The sequence below is a fragment of the Callithrix jacchus genome, chromosome 9 (assembly GCF_049354715.1).
Source record: "Callithrix jacchus isolate 240 chromosome 9, calJac240_pri, whole genome shotgun sequence".
In the NCBI taxonomy this organism is placed as follows: Eukaryota; Metazoa; Chordata; class Mammalia; order Primates; family Cebidae; genus Callithrix; species Callithrix jacchus.
Genome location: NC_133510.1, coordinates 61,745,759 through 61,769,855, shown reverse-complemented (window position 1 = coordinate 61,769,855; position 24,097 = coordinate 61,745,759). Strand labels below are relative to the sequence as shown.

Sequence of the window (24,097 nt, the reverse complement as noted above, 5' to 3'; positions counted from 1 at the left end):
GTTTTCTGTCTTCACTTCCAGGTTCCGTGAGCCCATTTCTTCCGGAAGTGTCTGCCTGGAGGTCACCTGGCGTTTTCTGCCTTCGTGGCGTCTTGTTGGGCAGGCTCATGGGGACCCTTTTGTTTCTCACCGTTTAACAGGACTGGAAAGCTAAGCAAAGGCTTTACTCTCACGGAATTTTGGTTGGTCTTTGATAGATGAATTGGACGATAGTTTTTAAAGAGCAGAAGGGTGCATTTGTTAGCTTTCTCTAACCATTCCACAGTGTATACATATTTCAAAACATCATGTTGTATACTATAAATATAATTTTTATCATCTAAAAACAAAAACATTATTAAGTACTAAAATTTGTGGAGTCAGAATGTAGAGATGAATTTTTGAAATTAGAATATTTTATTTGGGAAGAAAATAGTAATTTGGGGCATATGTATAGACTGCGGTGGTTTTCGTCATATCTGAAGAGTGAAGAGGTTAGGTATGTCTTTATACTGTATGCAGATGAAGGTACACATGGCATCCAAAGCCCACTCAGTTATTTAAAGTTTATTTTTCTGATTATAAAGGTAATACATGCTTACTGAGGAACATTAGAAAATTTCAGAAGAATGTAACAAAAAAATTCCAATATCTACACAACCATTGACATTGTGGTATGATTTTTTTTTCTCTCTGTTCCTTCAACAATGAGAATTGAAAGAGTTTTAACTAATTTAGTAAGGATATATTGCAGCTTTTGGTTTGTACTTTTTTGCTTTTGTAGCTGAAGGGTACTGCAAATATTCTACAGGAATAAAGCCACATACCTACAACCAACTGATCTGAGACAAAGACAACAAAAATAAATAATGGGGAAAAGATACTCTATTTAATAAATGGTGCTAGACAAAGTGGATAGACATGCAGAGAAATGAAACTGGATCCCTTTCTCTCACTATATACCAAAATTAACTCAGGATGGATTAGAATTAAATGTAAGACCTGAAACAACAAAAATCCTAGAGGAAAACCTAGAAAAACCTCTGTGGATATTGGCCTAGGCAAAGAATTTATGAGCAACTCCTCAAAAACAAATGCAACAAAAACAAAAACAGACAAATGAATTTCATTAAGCTAAAAATCTTCTGCATAGTAAAATAAATAAATAACCCACAGAATGGAAGAACATATTTGTAAACTGTGCATTCAAGAAAGGACTAATATCCAGAATCTACAAAGAACCAGAAAAAACTAAACCCTATTAAAAAGGGGGCAAAGGACAGGAATAGACATTTCCCAAAAGAAGACATATAAGTGGCCAAAAAACATGATAAAATTCTCAACATCACTAATTATTAGAGAAGTGCAGATTATAACCACGGTGAGATACCATCTCACACCAGTCAGGACTATTATTGAAAAGTCGAAGAACAACAGATACTGATGAAAATTCAGAAAACAGGGATTGCTTATACACTGTTGGTGGGAATGTAAATTAGTACAACCTCTGTAGATACTAGTATGGAGATTTCTCAAAAGAACTAAAAACAGAACTACCATTTGACCCAGCAATCTCACTATGGGTACCCAAAGGAAAACGAATTGTAACTATGTGTAGTGGCTCATGCGTGTAATCCTAGAGCTTTGGGAGGCCGAGGCACGGGGATCACTTGATGCCAGGAGTTTGAGACCAGCCTAAGCAATACAGCAAAACCTCCATCTCTACAAAAAATTAAAATGTTAACCAGACATGATGGTACATGCCAGTAATCCTAGCTACTTGAGAGACTGAGGTGGTAATATTGCTTGAGCCCAAGAGTTCAAGGCTGTGGTGAGCTATGATTACACCACTGCACTCCAGCTGGGTGACAGAGCAAGGTCCTGTCTGTGAAAAAAAAAATCATTATGACAAAAAGACAAAGACATACAATCAACCACCAACCTGAGTGTCCACCAACGGATGGTTAAAATGTGGTATGCATATACCATTTATGCAGCCATAAAAATAATGAAATCGTGTCTTTTGCAGCAACATGGATGGAGCTGGGACCCTTATCCTAGGTAAAATAACTCAGAAGCAGAAAATCAAATACCACATGTTCTCACTTATAAGTGGAAGCTAAACATTGGGTACACATGGACATAGAGGGGAATAATAGACACTGGGGACTACAAAAGTGGGGAGGATGGGAAGGGAAGGGTGAGGGTTGAAAAATTAAATATTGGGTACAATGTTCACTATTTGGGTGACAGGTACACTAGAAGCCCAGATCTCACCACTACACAATGTATTTATATAATAAACCTGCACATGTACACCCTGAATCTATGTATACAAAAAGAAAGCAAGAAAAAAAATCCAAATAGTATTTCAAATGTTTATAGGCTCTGGGCCATTTCTAGGCATAGCTAGCCTTCCTTCAGTATTCCAAACTAATCACACTGTATTGTAATGGCTGAGTTTTCCATATGTGTATGTTTTAGTTCTGTAACTGGATTGAAAGCTAATTGTGTGGTCGTAGACAAATTATTGAATTTTTCTGAGCCCACTTTCTTTATCTGCAAATTAGAGATAATACTTCGCAGGGTTGTAGTGAGGATTAGAAATAATATGTCCAAGGTGAGTTTAATTAAAAAGTAGTTTTTTTTGACTTTTGGCTTTAGCAGTCTATGCACATAGGAGGTGTTTGCATTTTTATAATATTCCAAATGAATGAATATTCTAGCATCAAATGTCCACACTCAATTTAGATATTTATTGAGCATCTATGACACATAAAGCACTGTTTATAACCCCAAAGGCCTGGTGAGTCTATATTATTCAGGTAGGTTTCTTACATAAACCACATGCTGCTCTTCAACTTTAGCAATTTTCTTAGTCATCTGTTTCCTCAGTCTCTTAACACATTGCTTGGCCCATCATAGTAGGTGCTGAATAAATGTGTGAGCTTAGCAGAATAATTTCGTAGGAAAAGAGAAACACACATATTGGATAAAACCTGGCAGGCTATGATGAAAACGATTAACAGGTACAAAGTACTTTGTACACTGGGAGATCAGGAGACATTAATTGTGATGAAGATATTTGGGAATGCCCTGTGGAGTAGGTGTGGATAACCCCCAACATGGGCACTGAGGAAGGAGAGCTGTGCAAACCCCAGGCACAATTAGTGCCTGAAGAATATCTTAGTTTATAGTGTTATTACTCAGCTATTTCCTTTATATATCCTTTATATATAATCATATATTAGCTTATAGGATTAGTGCCTGAAATATAACTTACTGCTTACATATATCTAGCTTATATAATCATACTTAGTACTTACATCTAGCATACTTAGTTCCATAAATCTTTCTATATAATCATATAGGTACTGTAGTTGGAGCTGTACTGACACATTTAGTGCTGATTTCTATAATCCTTCCATATAACCATATAGTAGCTTATAGTAGGAGGAATGCCTAGAGCAGTCACAGGACAGAATCAGTACATGGGAAAACAGCCTGATCAGGACAAGAACCAAAGACCCAAGTGGTGGTGTCCCTGCCTGAAAGGGCATATGGTGTATGGCAGGCTTGGAGCAAGAACCTCTCCTGATAAAGGAGTTGTAGTACCTTGCATCCAGTTCCTGTGGAAAGTAGGCCTCAGGCCTGAGATCCTGCAAATAACGGAGGGAGAAGAACCCCTCTGGTGTGACCAGTCATGGCAGCTGTACAACCTGTCAGTCTTTTCTCTCTTCTGTGCTAGCTCAAATCATTCTCCCATAAATATCTTAAGAGCACAAGTCTGTCAGCTCCCACTGCATTGGCTTACAGTATCTTTCTATTAGAAAACCTTTGAAGTCTCCAGTCCCCAGATAAGAAGTGTTGTGCACAACACCTGTTGCACACAGCCCACCTCCTTGCCTCGGTGACCTAATGGGGGTGGACCCTTTTTCTGTACATGACCCTCTACTACTGTGCAGAGCCCACTTCTCTGCCCAGATGACATAATGGGGTGACCCCCTCGCTTGTGACTCACGTGATTATGTATGCCCTATCACTAAGCCTATAGATGATGACCTCACTTACAACCCTTCCCCCTGCTTCTACCTAATAAATACAGATGCTTCTGAGTGTTCAGGGCCTCGCCTGTCTCCGCTCATAGGTGGCGTGGTCCCCCGAGTCCAGATGCCCTTCACCAGTTCTTCAGTGTCCTATCTCTTTACTTCTCAGATCCTGCACCTCAGCACAGCATAAAGGACACCCTACGACCCTGTGGGGCCAACAGCTCTACAGTAGGCAGATTTGACCTGGGCCCCCAACATAGAGGCTGAGGAAAGGGGTTTAAAGATGGAAATAACAGTATGGTTATACTACTGGCATGCATCATCATGTGTGGTTAACTTTTTAATTTTTTTAGAGATGGAGGTTTTGCTATATTGCTCAGGCTGGTCTCTAACAAATAACAGTTAAAGCTGAGATGTGGAAACAAACAGGGTGCACTTTGTTATTAGTGAGTTATTTGGGGTGGCAGAAGAGTAGGGTAAGTGAATGGGTACAGATGGGCAGAAAAAATACAATTGGTCCTACATTTTGAGGATTTTGATGTGACTTGTCATTCTTTACAGTTTTCAAACGTTTCTGAAAAACACTACTTACTTTTTTTAAATTATGCTTTAAGTTCTGGGGTACATGTGCAGAATGTGCATGTTTGTTACATAGGTATACATGTGCCATGGTGGTTTGCTGCATCCATCAACCCATCATCTACATTAGGTATTTCTCCTAATGCTGTCCCTCCCCTACCCCCGCACCTCACCCCCGACAGGCCCGGGTGTGTGATGTTCCCCTCCCTGTGTCCATATGTTTTCATTGTTCAACTCCCACTTATGAGTGAGAACACGCGGTATTTGGTTCCTTGTTCTTGGAAAAACACTACTTTCAATATGGCCTGAGGCATCCTTGGGCAAAGTGAATCTGAGGGATGGCAGGGGTCCGGAAAGTGGGGGCCAGAGATGACAACTGGCCTGCCCGTGAAGAAGGCAGGGAGTGGGAGGATGGCCGATGCCTTCAGCAGCTGAAGAACACTTAGTGGCCAGTATTCGCCCCGAAGTGAGGAAGGAGTGTCTGCGAGGAGTCGGGACACCCTTAGCAGCTCAACAGGCAGCGGGAGGCTGCAGAACAACCTGTCACCCACACTGGGTGGGCAGTAGCGAAGACCGCTGCAGCCCGGGTGTTGCCTTTAAGGGAAGTCGCAGGACCCAGCTCCGAGCGCCGGCTTCTGGCCCAGCACCGCCCCGCGTTTATCGCCCCGCCCTTCTCTCCCCGCCCCGCGCCCCCTGCCCCGCCCTGCGACCCTCGCCCCGCCCCTCGCCAGTCCCTCCTGCCCCCGTGTTCCCCGTCAGGTTCAAAAGTCCCCTCCCGCCTAACGTTTACCGCCCAGCCTGCTGCCCTTCTTCCCTGCGGAAGGAGGGCCTTCCTGGGCGGTCGGGGGGGCGGGAGGGAGGTTACCTTTCCCTGTCTCTCTGGCCGCCCGAGCTTGGAGGAAGCAGCAGCGCGGTCTGCTGGCGGCATGGCGGGAGCTCCGGATGTGCGCCGGCCAGGCTCCGCGGCAGGGGAGCAGCTGCAGCAGCAACACGTCTCTTGCCAGGTCTTCCCTACGCGTCTGGCCCAGGGGAATCCCCAGCAAGGGTTCCTTTCCAGCTTCTTCACCAGCAACGAGAAGTGCCAGCTTAGGCTCCTGAGGACGCTGGAAACAAGTATGAGCCATGACCTAGAGTGGTGTTCGGCAGAGTGGGTATGAGACCGGGTGGGCGAGGAGAGGCCTGGGCGACACTTGGCCAGAGGCTGCAGCTTCAGCCTCAGGGCTGAATGAGCCGGGTTCAGCACAGACTCTAGGCAGACTGGGCATCATGGGAGCCTGGGCCTCAGTTTCCCCACTAGAGGAGGCGCTGAGATTCTTTTCATCGCTGTTTTTGGCTTGTGGAAAGAGTTTGTCTGCTCTTTTCTGTCACCCACTGTTCTGACGGATCATCCGATTTCTTACATAAGTTATGCAGCTACACTGTGATTTCAGAGTAAGGGTGAGGCAGAGTTTTAAAGAGCCAGCCAGGTTAATAAATACCTACGGCTGGCAGTGCAAAAACAAGTTTTGCAAACCTACCTTTCCTTGGAAAGGGTTCTTAGCCTTCATGCATGAATGGGCTCAGAGCATAGAAATCCCTGAAATGGTCTGTGAATTTGTGTGTGTGTGTATGCCTAAGTGCATTTTTTTGGGGGGGAAGGAGAGAGTTAATGGCTTCATCATATTCTCCAAGAGGCCAATTACCCCAAAAACTTTAAAGACTGCATGGGTTAAACAGGTACACACCTACCCATTGACAGATTACTCTCCAGTCCTATAGACATTGCACTGGAGAAGATTTCTTAATTCCTTCACATTGACGTAGACTTCCTAAGTTTACTTTCAGATACATTTAGAAAATCAGACTTAAATGTACGTGTCCCAAAGCAAGGTTACTATTTTATAGCTGGCCAGTCACAGTTAAAAAATCAACCACCCAAACATTTTACAGCCTTCTTGGGATTACCTGCTTATAGAGACTCAGGGAGGTAGGAGGAGGAAGGGGAATAGAGGGTAAGAGGGGAGAGAATGATGATACTGTGTTTACTGCACAAATATGTATTGAGTGCCTCCCAGGTTCTGGTGGGGGGAAGTACAAATGAGTTAGCACCCCGCTTTGAAGGTGCTTCGATGTGGAAGAAGTGGAAAGAGTATGCGTTGCAGAGTTCGATGTGGGTTCAAATGCCGATCCCTTTCTGCAGGTGTGGAAGAGTGACTTAACTTCTCTGATCCTCACTATCCTAATTGTAAAAAAAGAGAAGTGGAAAAATGCCTCTTTTGGGGTTGTTGTTGTGAATAAATTTTATGGGTCTGGGTACGGTGGCTCATGCCTATAATCCCAGCACTTTGGGAAGCCAAGGCAGGAGGATTGCTTGAGCTCAGATGTTTAAGACCAGCCTGGACAATATAGGGAGAGCCTGTCTCTACAAAAAATAAAAAAATTAGCTGGGTGTGGTGTCTCATGCCTGTATTCCCAGCTATTTGGGAGGCTGAGGCAGGAGATCTGCTTGAGCCCAGGAGGCTGAGGCTGTAGTGAGCTATGATTGCATCACTGCACTCCAGCCTGGGCAACAAAGCGAGACTCTGTCTAAAAAAAAAAAGTATTGATTTTATGAATGTAAAGTACCAGCTTATCAGGAGCTGAGCTGAATAAATGGTAGCTGTTTTTTTTTTTTTTTTTTTTTGAGACGGAGTTTCGCTCTTGTTACCCAGGCTGGAGTGCAATGGCGCAATCTCGGCTCACCGCAACCTCCGCCCCCTGGGTTCAGGCAATTCTCCTGCCTCAGCCTCCTGAGTAGCTGGGATTACAGGCACGAGCCACCGTGCCCAGCTAATTTTTTGTAATTTTTAGTAGAGACGGGTTTCACCATGTTGACCAGGATGGTCTCGATCTGTTGACCTCGTGATCCACCCGTCTCGGCCTCCCAAAGTGCTGGGATTACAGGCTTGAGCCACCGCGCCCGGCTATGGTAGCTGTTTTTACAGTGGAAGGGCCACACAGTAGAGGAAGAGTAGAAATAGACAGGATGTGAGGAAGGTGGGGTGCTGAACTGAACCTCAATAGGAATCAGTGGGCCTTGATCTTCCAAGGGAAGGGTGGCTAAGAGGGCCTGTTGCTGGTATTAAAGTGTCAACCTGCAGCTTTAAAATCCTATCCCTGGGTGGGGCATGGTGGCAGAAACTAGGCCTCATGGGGTACTTTTTTTTTCCACCAAAGCAGATTTATTCTAAATGTTGCTGCAGGTCCTTTTTAAGTACTAAACCACAGTGTTTACAGCATTTTTAAGTACAAGGACTACAGACTTTTGAAACCATTTTAACTTTGTAAAATTCTTTTATTTGCGTGAATAATAATGCGCTTAATATGGTGCCTGCTACCTAGTATTCACTCACTTGTTAACAATAAGTATTCTGCTGTGAACACTCTTGCAAGGGGCAGGTTAGTAAAGCAATAACCTATACCTGCCTTTCTCATCTCACATTTTTTTTTTTAAGACGAAGTCTTACTCCGTCACCCAGGCTGTAGTGCGATGGCACGACCTTGGCTCACTGCAACCTCTGCCTCCCAGGTTCAAGCGATTCTCCTGCCTCAGCCTCCTGAGTAGCTGGGATTACAGGCGTGCACCACCACACCTGGCTAATTTTTGTATATTTAGTAGACATGGGGTTCTACCATGTTGGTCAGGCTGGTTTCGAACTCCTGGTCTCGAACTCTCGAACTCGTGATCCGCCCGCCTTGGCCTTAAAGAGTGCTGGGATTACAGGCGTGAGCCACTGCGCCTGGTCTCTTCTCACATTTCTTTTACTTGCCTGTTTTTGCCTTCAATATTTTTTTTAAACCTTAGTTTCTTTTTCTGTTTTTTGGGGTTACGCCATATTATTTGCTGTGCATTTATACTCTCAGACAAGATGCCTGTGTGAAAAGTTAATATTAGAGACATTTAGGTTCCTTATACTTTCCTGTAGTAGTCACAGGCCCATAGAGTCTTAGATGTGGAAGGGCCCTCAGGAATCATCAAGCCTCCCTGTCCCCTTACAGGAAAACCTCTGTGCCATTGCTGGCCAGATACTCCACAGATCTCTCCTGGAACATAGTTACTTGTTCCTTGAAGCCCTTTCAATCTATTGTCTGTTGTTTCACCAGCTTTAACTGTTGGAGAAAAATCCTTTCTCGTGTTGAGCTGAAATCTGCCACATGTAACTTCCACACTTTGGTCCTTGTTCTGTCCTTTGAAGAAATATTAACTGAATCTAGTCCCACATCCCACCCCTTCAATACTTGAAGCTACTGTGGTCCTATTAAGTCTTCTGTCTCCTTTCCACCCTCCCAAATCCTTTCTTGCTTCTTACTGAAAATAGTCCCGTGGTATCCTAGTCACTATCCCCTGTGGAAGAGCTTCAGTGGCAGGTCCTGTTTAGAGCGTGGTAGTACTCAGCATGGGACATGGTGTTGCCAGCATGGTCTGACCAGGGTAGAGAACAGTGTGGCTACTGGCTTCCTCAAATCTAGGTACTATGCTGTTGTTCGCTTCTAGGAATGTGGCCCTAGATTCCCTCAGCCATTTGGTAATAGATTGTGTTTGATCATTTAACTAAAAATGAACTTTAAAAGCATATTTGATATTGTCTAAGATGCTTAGTAGTACTATCTTGGTATTTGTATTAGTGTTTTATTTCAGTACAAATTTGCTTTGATGTTAATTTAAGCTTGTCCTCTTGTTTCAATTTTTACTAACTTTAAGATAAGATTACTTTTTTTTTGAGACAGAGTCTCATTCTATCATCCAGGCTGAAGTGCAGTGGTGTGATTTCAGCTCCTGTAATGTCTGTCTCCCAGGTTCAAGTAATTCTCATGCCTCAGCTTCCCTAGTAGCTAATTTTTGTGTTTTTAGTAGAGACACGGTTTTGCCATTTTGGTCAGGCTGGGCTCGAAACTCCCGGCCTCAAGTGATCTACCCACCTCAACCTCCTAAAGTGTTGGGATTACAGGCATGAGCCACTGTGTCTGGCCTGTGAGTTACTTTTTGATAATATACTGCTATTTGGGTAGTTTAATTGGTGCTACTTTTCCAATTAACTTACTTAATTGACTTAATATCTTTTTTAGATCCATATGTCAAACTTCTGCTTGATGCTATGAAACACTCAGGTTGGTAAGTGACTCTTTTTCAAGTGCTGCTCTGCAGTCTGGCTGCTGAAAACAAAAACCAATTTCTCTTTTTTTTTGAGTCAGAGTCTCATTCTGTCGCCCAGGCTGGAGTGCCGTGGTGCAATCATCTTGGCTCACTGCAATATCTGTCCCCTGGGTTCAAGCAGTTCTCCTGCCTTAGCCTCCCAAGTAACTGGGATTACAGGTGCCTGCCACCGTACCCGGCTAAGTTTTATATTTTTAGTAGAGATGGGGTTTCAACATCTTGGCCAGGCTGGCCTTGAACTCCTGACCTTGTGATCGACCTGCCTCGGCCTCCCAAAGTGCTGGGCTTACAGGTGTGAGCCACTGCACCTGGCCCTCTTTTTAAGAGAACTACTTAAAATTTCTCTGAGGTCATGAAGTCTTTTCCATAGGGTAAATGGAGGTAATTGGCTGCATTGTCTCCAGGCAAGTCTTGTTCTCTTTGGACGTCTTCTGCCCTAACTCATCTTCTCTTTTTTTGAGACAGAGTCTCGCTCTTGTTGCCCAGGCAGGAGTGCAGTAGTGCTGTCTCGACTCAGTGCAACCTCTGCCTCTCAGGTTCAAGCAGTTCTCTTGCCTCAGCCTTCTGAGTAGCTGGGTTTACAGGCATACACCACCATACCCAGCTAATTTTTGTATTTTTAGTAGAGATGGGGTCTCACCGTGTTGACCAGACTGGCCTTGAACTCCTGTCCTCATGTGATCCACCTGGCCTTAGTCTCCCAAAGTGCTGGGATTACAGGTGTGAGCCACTGTGCCAGCCCAACTCATTTTCTAGCTTTTACCATTCACCCTATTAGTAAAGACAGTACTCAAAATTTTCTTGTAAGTAATTACCAATCCTGACCTTTCTGCTATAGCAGCCTGAGCATTGTTTTTAATGGAGAAAACATCTCAGCTTGTTATGTGGGAACCTTGCAGACATTGTATAACTTTGAGGGGCTTAAAGGAAGTCACTTTTGACATCCAGTTCTTAACATTCGGGCCCAAGGGCAGGAACTCCAGCGTACTTGCAATATGGTCATAATCAGTTGAACAAATACTTTGTGGAATCATATCTATAGAATTTGAACTAGGATGGATTTTACATACAATCTCCTTATTTTTTTTTTTTTTTTGAGTCAGAGTCTCTGTCCCCAGGTGCTAGGCTAGAGTGCAGTGCAGTGGTACGATCTTGGCTCACTGCAACCTCTGCCTCCCGGGTTCAAGCAATTCTGCCTCAGCCTCTCAAGTAGCTGGGACTACAGGTGCACGCCACCATGCCCAGCTAATTTTCTTTGTATTTTTAGTAGAGACGGAGTTTCACCATTGGCCAGGATGGTCTCGATCTCTTGACCTTGTGATCCACCTGCCTTGGCCTCCCAAAGTGCTGGGATTACAGGCGTGAGGCACCGCGACTGGCCTACAATCTTCTTATTTTACAGATGAGATAACTGAGTCCTGAAGGTGTTAAGTTTCTTTCCCAAGGTTCTCTATGTGTTAGTGGTGGAGGGTCTCCTGAGTCCTGGCCCAGGACTGTTTGCCACCTACACACTGCTTCTTGACATTGTCTCTTTAATCTGTTCTTGCCTTCTAGTGCTGTTAACAAAGATAGACACTTTTCTTGCGAAGACTGTAATGGGAATGTCAGTGGAGGTTTTGATGCTTCAACGTCTCAGGTAGGCATTATTGCCAAATTGTTTCCTTCCTTTTAACCCTCTCTCCTGGTATTTTTTGAGCATCGTCCACATGCTCAGCATTCTGTTTGGTAGATTTTGTGTAGGACTAAAAAAATGAATTAGTTATTCTTACTCTAAGAAGTTTACTCTTAAAATCTCTTAAGGAGTTTACAGCCTCACAGGGAAGATAAGACATGAACACAGATAATTATAAAATGAGGCAGGCTAAACCATTTTAGATGGGTTTGGTTACAATGGGACAGTGACGTGATTGATTGAAAGGTACCAACTGATTCGACTGAAGATGTTAAAGCTTCCTTAGGGGAAGAGCAGGGGTAGCGTGAGCAAAAGTGCATGCTAGGAAACTGCACGGCATGTGTAGGGAATGGCATATTGTCTCTTTTATCTGGAGGGCAGGAACATATGGGAATAAGGGAAAATAGGATTGGAAAGAATTGTTAGCCATATGGTGGGAGTCTTTGAGTGCTAAACGAAAGGGTTTTACCTTTATATGGTGATAGTGCTTGTGAAAATTTTTATTAGGGGAATTTTCTTATCTGTATAACATGGGCAATAAATGTATCTATTTTACGAAATGATTATGAGAATTAAATGAGATATCTCTTACAGAGTTGCTTATCTTAGTGCCTGGCCCATAGTAAGCATTCAATAAATTTTATTGTTAGTTTTAAGTCGTCAGAGGGTTTCCGACAGAGTCTTGGAGGTGGTAGATAATGTCATGTGATGAGGGTGGTGTTATAAGTAACTGTTTCACACTTTAATATATAATTCATACTTAACTATATTTACCTGTTTCCTGCTGGAGAATTTTATATGTATTTAGGTTATTGATAACTTTTTTATAGTAAACATGGGAAGTGGCAATATAGAAGAGGAATGAGAAGTCTAGATTTTGGAGTCAGATTTGATTTCAAACCTAGTTTCCCTGCTTATTATCTGTGGGGCTTGGGCAAGTTATTTTTCTTCTTCTTGAGAAGAAAATGTGCTAGCCTTTCCTCATTTGTAAACTGGTAATCACAATACCTATAGCCCTCAAAATGGCTCTGAATAAGTTCCCGTCCCCCCAGCGTTAAATAGAGTGTACCTCTTGAACTTTCATCGTAATTTTCAGCAGTGTTGAAGATAGTTGGACACCCTCTCCTTTAATTTTTTAAAATTTTTTGTTTTTTAAATTATTATTTTTTGAGATGGAGTCTTGCTCTGTTGCCAGGCTGGCGTTCAGTGGCGTGATCTTGGCTCACTGCAACGTCTACCTCCCAGTTCGAGCGATTCCCCTGCCTCAACCTACCAAGTAGCTGGGACTACAGGTACATGCCACCACACCTGGCTAATTTTTTGTATATTAGTAGAGATGGGGTCTCACCATGTTGGCCAGGATGGTCTCAATCTCCTGACCTCATGATCTGCCCATCTTGGCCTCCCAAAGTGCTGGGATTACAGGCGTGAGTCACTGTGCCCGGCTATTATTTTTGAGACAGGGTTTCACTTTCTCACCCAGTCTGGAGTACAGTGGCACGATCTGGGTTCACTGCAACCTCTGCTTCCTGGGTTCAAGTGATTCTCCTGCCTCAGCCTCCCAGATAGCTGGGGTTACAGGCATGCACCACCATGCCTGGCTAATTTTTGTATTTTTTTTTTTGGGACGGAGTTTCGCTCTTGTTACCCAGGCTACGGTGCAATGGCGTGATCTCGGCTCATTGCAACCTCCACCTCCTGGGTTCAGGCAATTCTCCTCCCTCAGCCTCCTGAGTAGCTGGGATTACAGGCATGTGCCACCGTGCCCAGCTAATTTTTTGTATTTTTAGTAGAGACGGGGTTTCACCATATTGACCAGGATGGTCTCGATCTCTTGACTTCGTGATCCACCCGCCTAGGCCTCCCAAAGTGCTGGGATTACAGGCGTGAGCCACCGTGCCCGGCCAATTTTTGTATTTTTAGTAGAGATAGGGTTTGCCATGTTGGCCAGGCTGGTCTCAAACTGCTGACCTCAGGTGATCCACCCGCCTCAGCCTCCCAAACTGTTAGGATTACAGGTGTGAGCCACTGCACCTCGCCTATTTTTTAAATGAAGATTTTCATTGTGAAGTATCTCACTCATACAGAAGGATAAAAAAACCTATATGTACACTTTCAGTAATAAGAAAGTGCACACATCTGTAACTGCCACCCAGATTAGAGAAAAAGAACATTACCAGGACTTCAGAAGCCTGTGTGTTCCTCTTGAATCAGGTTGTTTTCTCTTCCTTATCCTGACTTTTGTGGTAACCATTCCCTGTTTTCCTAAATGGCTTTACCATCTCCATATACAGTCCAACAATGTGTTACTTAGTTGCCTGCTTTTAGCTTTATGCATGGAATACTCTGAGTTTCATGTAGTATTTTGTAGTATTATGAAATCGTACAGTAGATAGTCTCCAACTTACTTCCCACGTTCAACATTTGTGAGATTCTTTCATGTCGTTGTGTGTACCTCTCTGGTTTATTTAGTTTTCCTGTTATATCGTATTTATTTCATTGTGTGTTTATACTATAGTTTATTCTAATATTGATTGTTTCCAACTTTATTATTTTGAACAATGCTGCTATGAATATTCTTGACTCTCGCTACTGGTGCACATTTGTAAGAGTTTCTCCAAGGTATACGCCCAAGAGGCAGAATTACTGGGTCATAGAGTGTATGTACACTTGACTTCGCCTGTTAATGCCAAACATTTTCTCTCTGTGGTTTCTAGAATACAGCACTCTTCTGGTTACTTCTTTGCTAGCTTACCTTCTTCTATCAGCGCTTAAATATCAAAGTCCCTCAATCCTTGGTTATAGGGCCCCTTCTTTTCTTACTCTGTTCTCCGCCAAGGAGGTCTCATTAATTTTCTGGGGTCAAAGCTCACTTTTTAGAACTACACATTCCATATGTCCAAGTGCCCATTTAACACCTCTACTTGAGTGTCTTTTTATTTATTTATTTTTATTTTTAATGAAAAAGAATTTTTTTGGAACAGGATCTTGCCCTGTTGCCTAGGCTGGAGTGCAGTGGTGCAATCATGGCTCACTGCAGCCTTGAACTCTTGGGCTCAAGTGATCCTCCCATCTCAGCCTTCTGAGTAGTTGGGACTGCGGACGTGAATCACTGCATGTGGCTAACTTTTTAAATTTTTTGTAGAGATGAGGTCTCACTGTGTTGCCCAGGCTGGTCTTGAACTCCTGGCCTCAAACGATCCTTCTACCTCAGCCTCCCAAAGTGCTAGGATTACAAGTGAGAGCCACTGCTTAAGCGTCTTAAAGACACTTTAGATTTGAAATGTCTAAGTCCAAATTCATGATTTTTACCATCCCCTATCCCCACCCAACCCAGTCTTCTAGTTTTGCATATCTCAGTGGATGGTGCTACCGTCAATCCTATTAGCCAAGCCAGAAATTTATGGATCATCGTTGATATCCCTGATTCCTTCCCCATATTCTATCACTATATTTTATCTGATTTACCTCCTAAGTATCTCTTTCAACTTCCACCAGTCTAGCTGAAGTACTGTTCTCATTGCCTAGAATATTAGCCTTCAGCTAATTTCTCTGCATCCAGTTTTGGCCATCTCCTGCCTGTTCTTCCAACTATAGTTAAAAGGATAAAAGCAAAATAAAACAAAAGCAGTCTTCTGTTTCAGCATTTCCTTTATCCTGAGAACTTCCCAGTGCTCTTAGGGTAAAGACGAGGTCTTCAGGGAGTTGGCCCCCCGACCTCACCAGCTGTATCTGTTGCCTACCCCCCGCCACTGCTGTGCTTCAACTCTAGGGCTCTCCTTTTAGCTTCTCAAGAATTTTCTTCCTTCAACCCTCCCTCTACCCTTTGCATAGGTTTTTCTTTCCACCTAGAATACTCCCTTCTTCTCTGCACCTCAAATTTCATTTCTGTTCATTCATTAGATACCAGTTCAACTATTCCTTCCACAGAGAAGCCTTTCTTTACCTCCAGACCAGGTCAGGGATTCTTTCTTTCTTTCTTTTTTTTTTGAGACAGGGTCTCCCTTTGTTGCCCAGGCCAGAGTGTGCAGTGTCATGTTCCTGGCTCACTGCAGTGCCAACCTCCTGGGCTCAAGTGATTCTCCTACCTCGGTCTCCCCAGTAGCTGGGACTATAGGCATGTGACACCACATCTGGCTAATTTTTATTTTTAATTTTAGTTTTTGATAGAGATGGGATTTTGCTATATTGCCCAGGCTGGTCTTGAACTCCTGGGCTCCATCAGTCTGCCTGCCTCAGCCTCTCAAAGTGTTGCGATTACAGCCTATTACATTATATATGCTCATGACAACCTGGGCTTTTCTTCATGACAGCTGTCATTGCATGTATTTAAACATTTTGGTAAATATTTTGTTAATTGCTATCTTCATCAATGGATTATAAATCTATTATTAGGTCTCAGTAAGTATTAGTTGAATCAATGATGTTGAATGAATGTATATAAATATATAAATATCTGGGACATATCCCGGCGTCTGGCAGTAGTACCTATTAAATGGCAGCTATTACTATTGGGATCCCTCGTGTCTTGCTAATTTTTTTAGGGTCCTGCTCAGGGTGCTGTTGGCTTTTTGCACTTCTTTCTGAGGGTCTTTCTGAGGACTTTTCCCTAGCATTTTTCCTCATTCTAGTAAAATGAAGACAGTGGTGGTCATTCCTTGTTCATTCAATGCTCATTCAGAAACTCGATTTACAATATTTACAATATTGTAAAAAATTAGAATACAATAAAAAATTAGAAGTATTTACAATATATTCTAATTTAATTCTCACAGTTCTATGTGGTAGGTATTCTATCTCCTTTTTATAGTTGAGGAAACAGGTACAGAGAGATTAAGAAACTTGCCCAAGGTCACTGAGTTAGTAAGGGCTGGAGCTGGAATTTGAATTTGTCGGCTTCATTCCAAAGCCCAATCTCTTAACTGTAATGCTGTGGAGTCTGAGATAGACTAGTGTCATCAGCTCAGGATGGTGCGTGAATACATGTCCTCAATCTAAGTACTATTGTAGTCCAGAGAGAAGAGAAGAGAGAAGTTAGTCATTGGGTGAGGCAAATGGAGCATGTACAGTTAGGACTGGGACTTGTCCAGTGGGTAGACGTGCTGTCAATGGAGAGGAGTGTGGGTGGAAGCATTCCAGGCAGGTGAATTCCCTCACTTCTGGGGAGAAGGGATGTCAGTGGGAGAGAAGATTGAGTCTATGAAAGGAGATTTTAGAAATCACTGAATTTCCCTTATTTGGTGTCTCCTAGATAGTTTTGTGCCAGAATAATATCCGTAATCAGGCCCATATGAACAGAGTGGTCACCCACGAGCTCATTCATGCATTTGATCATTGTCGTGCCCATGTCGATTGGTTCACCAACCTCAGACACTTGGCGTGCTCAGAGGTGAGTTTTATTGTATGAGTTTTATTGCATTTTTCCCCAGAACCCTCTATGCGTGAATATTTTATTCAAGTGTGATTTATTTAAATGTATTCCTCTACCTTAGTCTTGAATTTCTGTTTTTAATTATCATTGAATAAACAGCTAGAGGAATTTAAAGTGTATTTTTAGAATTCTCTTAACTATATTATTTAAGTCCTAATAATAGTGATGACTGACTTTAATAAGCTATTAATTTTTTCCTATTGAATATGTTTTATAATATGAAAAAATAATAATTAACATTTACTGAGGGCTGTGCTCCAAATAGTGTTCTGTTTGCATAGGTTCTTATTTAATCTTCACAATAACGCACTTAGATAGGTATTATACTATTATTGTCCCTGTTTTATGTATGTGGAAAGTGAGACAGTTGTTTAGATTCCAAAGTTCATAAGTAGCAGAGGCAGGATTACAACCAGTGTTTTTAACTGGCTTGCCTGGTTGCCTTCCATAGAGCTCCTTGCTTGCCCTAGAGTAAAACATGCTCATCTCCAAAATACAGCATAAAAAGGTATTTATTACTAAGCACGTTGGATTGCTCTTGGAATATGGTCCTAGAGAGAGCATATTCTGCATATACATATACTTGCTTGTCATTAATTGAAGAATTCATTAAAATAATCTAAATCTCAAGCCTATACTTTATAACTTAGATTATTTTCCCTTTCTCTTTTTTTTTTTTGAGACGGAGTTTTGCTGTTGTTACCCAGGCTGGAGTGCAATGGCACGATGTTGGCTCACCGCAACCTCTGCCTCCTGGGTTCAGGCAATCTCCTGCCTCAGCCTCCTGAGTAGCTGGGATTAGAGGCATGCACCACCATACCCAGCTAATTTTTTGTATTTTTAGTAGAGACGGGGTTTCACCATGTTGGCCAGGATGGTCTCGATCTCTTGACCTTGTGATCCACCCGCCTCGGCCTCCCAAAGTGCTGGGATTACAGGCGTGAGCGACTGCGCCCAGCTATTTTCCCTTTCTCTTGAAATTAATATATAGCCCTCCTGCATCTAATTATAATTCCAATTATTTGGAGAATAGACTGAAACTTGAGTTTTTAAATAGATCTCTCTCTTGAGTGCTATGAAAATTAATTCCTTTTAACTAGTTAAAGTGTATTAAGTACTTTGAGCTCCTCAGAGGAATGTGGCCGTAATATTGTAGAAGGAACAAGAAGTGGGCCATTCTCTTTGTGATGAATTAGTAAAAAATGTGGTCAGGCTGCCTGTAGAATCTATGTGGGTAGTTCTTAGACTTTTTCATCCTTTGAAGTATAGTAAATCTGAAAATGTGTGCTAATTTCCGGCTGTCATGCTCATAGCATGATCAGTTTGGAATGTTCTTGATTCCTTGTGTTTTGTGTTGCTTCATTTTTCACAGGACAATCAAGTCCCTAGAGGAAGGTCATGAACTTACACTGGTTGGAGGGAAGTTCCAAGAGCGGTTGGGGCTAGGGTTGGGAGGGCCATGTGCTCCAAGTGTCTCAGATATTAATGCATTCAATTTGAAGCTCATGCTGAACCTGTTTATTTCAAGATGCATTCTTGAAGTACTTTTGTTAATTTCTACAAGTATTTCTATCTTGTTGAGTGTGTATATTTTAACTCTGAGGTCTAGCTCTCTGACTTTTGGTCCCAGAAGAAATTAGTTCTGTCAGGAAAGCTACAGCATGAAATTGAGAAAATTTCCTTTGGTAGGCGATTCAACTTTTCCCCATCTCTACCGCATATTTGGCATTGTCTAGCGTAGCTCATAGATATCTGTTCTTGTCAATAGAGTTTAAAAGTTCTTTAAGAAAAGGTCTTACAAATACTCTTTTCTCAGACAAAGATGCAAATTTTATATTCTTTTCTAATTTTAAAACATAGGTTGATATCATAAAGATATATAGAACACGAGCGTTTATTTTCTTTTTCTTTGTCTTCTGTTTGATAGGTTCGAGCTGCTAACCTTAGTGGAGACTGCTCACTTGTAAATGAAATATTCAGGTTCCATTTTGGATTAAAACAACACCACCAGGTAAAAACTAACATGAAATCACCTACTCTCCAGAGTGTTACGAGTGGAAATAATGAAAAAAGAAAGGAGAAGTACATTTAGTATTTGAAATTTGAAAGAACTTCCTATATGAAAAGAATACAAAGTATGTACCATTTAAACAAAGTAGATGGAATTTAGTTCTACTTTAAAATTATGGGCAAGCTATGTGAGTCAATGAGTGTGTGAGAGATTTTAATAATGAAAGGGGCTAAGATCTTGTACCTGGGATACTTTTTGATGGGGGTGGATAAGGAATGGAATTGAAATCACAGCCTGTCTTACTGTAATGCTAGCAACTCTTGACTTCTGTTTTCTACCATAGCATTCTGGAGACAAAAAGTGTTATCCCTTTCAGAACAGAGAGTGTGTTGTTGCACAGGTTATGGCTATGTCTCAGTGCACCTGTAAAGGCTATATAATGTGACAGAAAACCTTTGGCTTGGTGCAGACTTGACTATGATGAGCTTAGCTGAGAAGGGTTTGTGTAAGCAAAACAAAAACAAAAAGCAAAAGAGGTAGCTATAAGGCAAGATTATCCTGCTAGAAAGGCTTTGAGATCTGTATTTGATGGATGTGGGGAGAGGAAGTATAGAACTTATGGATTGATACCGAATGTGAGCAGTTCTGCCCAATGTCCATGCTTAGGAGAAAGGCTGGTCAGTGATTTTCTACAGTAAGAGCCTGCTGAGCCGGTTTGTGAAGTATGTGAACATCAGGCTATCAGTTCCAACTAGATGAAAAATGATAGGCTTGGAACGACAGGAAAGCCCTTGGTATTTTGGAAAAGAGAGTAACTCAACTCTGGGGTGGAGGTTGGAAAGTCACAGTGAGCTACTCAGAGAAATTGTGAACTTAGTGAATGGGAGCGAGAAGAAAAGCCTGCTGCCTGGGAAGGGTGATTACTCTGGACAGTGAGGTATTCAGCCTGTGCCAGGTCAGCTTAGTGATATGCCACTGACTTGTCTTGTGCTGCATGTTTTCTGTGCCCTTGAGTTCCTGCTTCTCTAGTGAATTCTGTGTTCTGGCTCTCAGTGGAGAGGGTGGAAGTGGGGTACACATCAGCACGCCCCTAGAGAAGAGAATAATGTGGTTAAAGCATGTGCTGGCATAGCTCATGGATATCTGCTCTTGTCAGTAGAGTTTGAAATTTTTTATTTTTTTGAGATGGAGTCTCTTTGTTGCCCAGGCTGGAGTGCAATGGTGCGATCTCAGTTCACTGCAACCTCCGCCTCCTGGGTTCAAAAGATTCTCTTGCCTCAGCCTCTCGAGTAGATGAGATTACAGGCATGTGCCACCATGCCTGGCTAATATTGTATTGTTTTTAGTAGATATAGAGTTTCTCCATATTGGCGAGGCTGGTCTTGAACTTCTGACCTCAGGTGATCTGCCTGCCTTGGCCTCCCAAAGTGCTGGGATTACAGGCATGAGCCACTGCACCTGGCGAAAAATTCCTTTAAAAAAAAGTTGTATGTATACTCTATTTTCAGAAAAATATGCTAATTTTACATTATTTCCCAATTTAAAAAATGTTAGTTGATATAATAAGGAAATAGAGCATGAATTTTTTTTCATTCATCTGTCTTTGTGATGGGTTTGAGATACACACAGTCTTTAAAAGAGAAGCTTTTTCCTTTTTACTGCTGGGTAGCAGCAGCAGAAAACAAATAGAAATAGCAATTGAACAGAAAATATGTGGAGGTAGTAGGAATGTGGCTGAGGAGGTCTTAGAGAATCGAGTTCCTGCCTTTGTATAGCATGTACCCAGAGAATAGAAACAGCAAGTAAAGTTACCAATTGTAAAATTGCACAGTCATACCTTTATTTTGACAGAAATGTATTATATATGAAAAGAAGTAAATCTGTGGTCTACACTTGTGTTTCCTAACCCTGTGGCTTCAGAAGACAAATTTTTGGTATCTTTTTATCTTTGAAGTGGAGAAATTTCTTCTCTTTCTAGCAATTGTTGTTTTGGCTTCAAATGGTTCTTCCTTTCCTTATTCCTTTATGCCTGGGGTGTATTTTTTTTAAAAATCAGTGTTTAGTGAAATTTAGGTTGAGAAACACTATATTCCAACATTAGTAAGTATCTCTAGCTTGAGCACACTGGCCAGGCCAAAGAAAAACTGGGAACATGCAGAGAAAATGGATGATTGTCAGGATGCACAGCCATCCAAACCAGTGTTTGGTTATTTTTAGGAAAAGGTCAAATGCCATTCTTCTTAGTTTTAGTTTGGGCCTGGGGAGAAATAAATGGATTAAAAGCTCTCCAAGAATTGGAATGGCAGGGCCTTATATTTATTAAATATTTAAATTAGAGTATTGAGAAATTCTAGTCTATTACTATGAAACATTAGATAAATTATTATTTTAGAAACAGAACTTTATTTTTTACTTTTTTTAAAACGAGACAGGGTTTCACCATTTGGCCAGGCTGGTCTCGAACTCCTGACCTCAGGTAATCTGCCTGCCTTGGCCTCCCAAAGTGCTGGGATTACAGGCATGAGCCATTGCACCTGGCAGAAACAGAACTTTAATATCTGTGTAAAGAACAGTCAGGAAAAAAAGTTGTTTAATTCTCCCCGCCCAAAACATAAAGATACTTTCCAGGTTTGGTTGGATATGTGTATGGTTTCCTGTTGCCTCTAGAGAAGACTGCCCTTCTCAAAGGAAAAGTTATCTAGCATTGGTCAACTGAAAAGAAAGAGGGTACAGAAGTGAAGTATATTTTAAATTTATTTATGAAAAACGTCAGTCAGAACCTTATAGACCTTTACTTTTGGCGATTTTGCAACTGGGAGATACTGTTAGGCAGACACTACCTCAAATTTCTGAGAATGACATCTGCTTATATTAGTGGGAAAGATGAGAAAATAGAGAGGGTCTTACTTATGCCTAAATAATTTTAGATTGAGCTAAAAATTCTCCTTAAGAGTTATGTATCTTGTTTTCTTCTTTGGAATGACAGAAATCAGTAAAATAGTATGAGAGGAAATTAATTTTATCAGACATTAAATAAAATGTATTATTTCATGATTAAATGTTTATATAAAATTAAAGCCTCATACTGTTCTTTCCTTTTAGACTTGTGTACGAGACAGAGCTACTCTTTCTATCCTGGCTGTTAGGAATATCAGCAAAGAAGTAGCTAAAAATGCTGTTGATGAAGTTTTTGAATCTTGTTTCAATGACTATGAACCTTTTGGAAGGATCCCACATAACAAGACTTATGCAAGATACGCTCATAGAGACTTTCAAAACCGTGATCGGTATTATTCAAATATATGAGCACAATGACATTTTATAAATACAGAACTTCCATCATCATGAAGAAAAAAAAATTTGGTTCTCAAGTGAACAAACATAAAATGTAAACAATCTATTCAATCCAGATAAAACAGAGAAGACTGTGATTCTAGCATACCATCAGAAAAAGCAACTATGGCAAAAAGTGAAATTGCTTTAAACTCCAAGGCAAACATTTTGTCTTTATAGCTAACCATTTAGTAAATACATAAATTACATTTTTGTATTTTAGTGATTTGTTTTTATTACATGTGATTATTTTAAAATTTGATTATGAAACCTGGGAAGTGTGCTCTTCCATGATGTTGATAGGTGACCACTATTGGTGTTTATGTTAAATGTAAAGAAATGTACACTGATCTCATTGTAGGACAGTTGTTGTTATAATGAAAGTTGGAAATAATTCATTCAGTGTCAATGTCATCCTCTCCCTATTCTTCTTTTATCATAGATGTGGGATCCACATAGCTTAATTTTTCGGGGACAGTCCTGGTTAGATTTTTTTTTCTTTTTAATAAAGGTGGTGCTCGAATTTTAGCTCCAGATTGACTGCAAGAACAAACCAGCAATACTGAGACAACTCACAGACCCTCTGAAGGAGTAGACTGCTCCTGCGGTACCCAGGAGCACCCCGAATACTGTGAGTGCCCCACTGCAGAAGTGGGAGAGGGAGACCCTCCTTTCCTGAATACACACCCCCACTGGAAAAACTGAAGTTTTGTTTGTGAGATAAATTTCTGACCTTATCTGGAGCTGAGTCACTTTAGAGAGCTGAGTGAAATACAGGGGTAGAGGAAGCAGCAGAAAGGCCCTGGGCGCTTGCTGGGTCCCCAAGCAGCCATTTCTGCTTGGCACCACAGAGATCCATTGTGAGGGCAGCCAGAGGAGCAGGGGTAAAACTCCACAGGGAGGAGGAAATCTCTAGCTGAACTTTTTAACAATTTGAATGGAATGAGAAGCCTCCTGGCCAGAACTCAGGGGAGGTGCAAATTCGGTGTGCAGAATCCACAGGTGGGGAAGAACCAAACCCTTTTCTTTCACAATTGGGTGGCAGGTAGCCTGGGGCAAATTTTCAAGCCTGATTCGCCCACCCCCTGCAAACTGACTTGGGGCTGGGGTGGGTGGGTGGCATGGCGGGAGTGAGACTGGCCCTTCGGTTTGCATGGGAACTTAGTGAGACCTGTGACTGCCAGCTTTGCCCCATTTCCCTGACAACCTGCATGACTCAGCAGAGACGGCCATAATCCTCCTAGATACACAACTCTAGTGACTTGGGCATCTTACCCCCAGCCCCCACAGCAGTCACAGCAGGACCCGCCCAAGGAGAGTCTGAGCTGAGACACACCTAGCCCTGCCCCAACCTGATGTTTCTTCCTTACCCACCCTGGTATCTGAACACAAAGGACATGTAATCTTGGGAGTTCTAGAGCCCTGCCCACCACAACCTCTTCACACTTCCACAACTGACGCTCTCTGGAAAGCGCCACCTCCTGGCAGAAGGCCAACCAGCACAAAAATAGAGCATTAAACTACCAAAGCCAAGAACCCTCATGGAATCCATTGCACCCTGCTGCCACCTCCACTGGAACATGCACTGGTATCCATGGCTGAGAGACCCATAGATGGTTCACATCACAGAATTCTGTGCAGACAGCACTCAGTACCAGCCCAGAGCTGGATAGAATTGCTGAGTGGCTAGACCCAGAAGAGAGACAACAATCACAGCAGTTTGGCTCACAGGAAGCCACATCCATAGGAAAAGGGGGCGGGTACTACATCAAGGGAACACTCCATAGGATAAAAGAATCTGAACAGTGACCTTCAGCACTAGACCCTACTCAAATGAGTAGGAGCCAGAAAACTAACCAATAAGACAAAA

At 42.1% G+C, this 24,097-nt stretch overlaps 1 protein-coding gene across 5 annotated transcripts; it reads left to right on the top strand.

Annotated features, from left to right (window-relative positions):
* The first annotated feature begins 34 nt into the window (after window positions 1–34).
* ATP23 (ATP23 metallopeptidase and ATP synthase assembly factor homolog) lies at window positions 35–22,625 on the top strand. 5 transcript variants are annotated; one of them, XM_054238338.2, is made up of 7 exons: window positions 39–182; window positions 2,009–2,040; window positions 9,693–9,738; window positions 11,335–11,416; window positions 16,704–16,841; window positions 18,811–18,894; window positions 21,997–22,625. In XM_054238338.2, the coding sequence occupies exons 2-7, from the start codon at window positions 2,013–2,015 to the stop codon at window positions 22,198–22,200; spliced, it is 582 nt and encodes a 193-aa protein (XP_054094313.1). In that variant the 5' UTR covers window positions 39–182; window positions 2,009–2,012; the 3' UTR covers window positions 22,201–22,625. The 5 variants fall into 5 exon arrangements, with proteins under 5 accessions (XP_035112126.1, XP_078194177.1, XP_054094313.1 ...); XM_035256235.3 differs by lacking the exon at window positions 2,009–2,040 and having other exon boundaries at window positions 35–182; window positions 9,693–9,734; XM_078338051.1 differs by lacking the exon at window positions 2,009–2,040 and having other exon boundaries at window positions 35–182.
* Window positions 22,626–24,097: the final 1,472 nt, after the last annotated feature.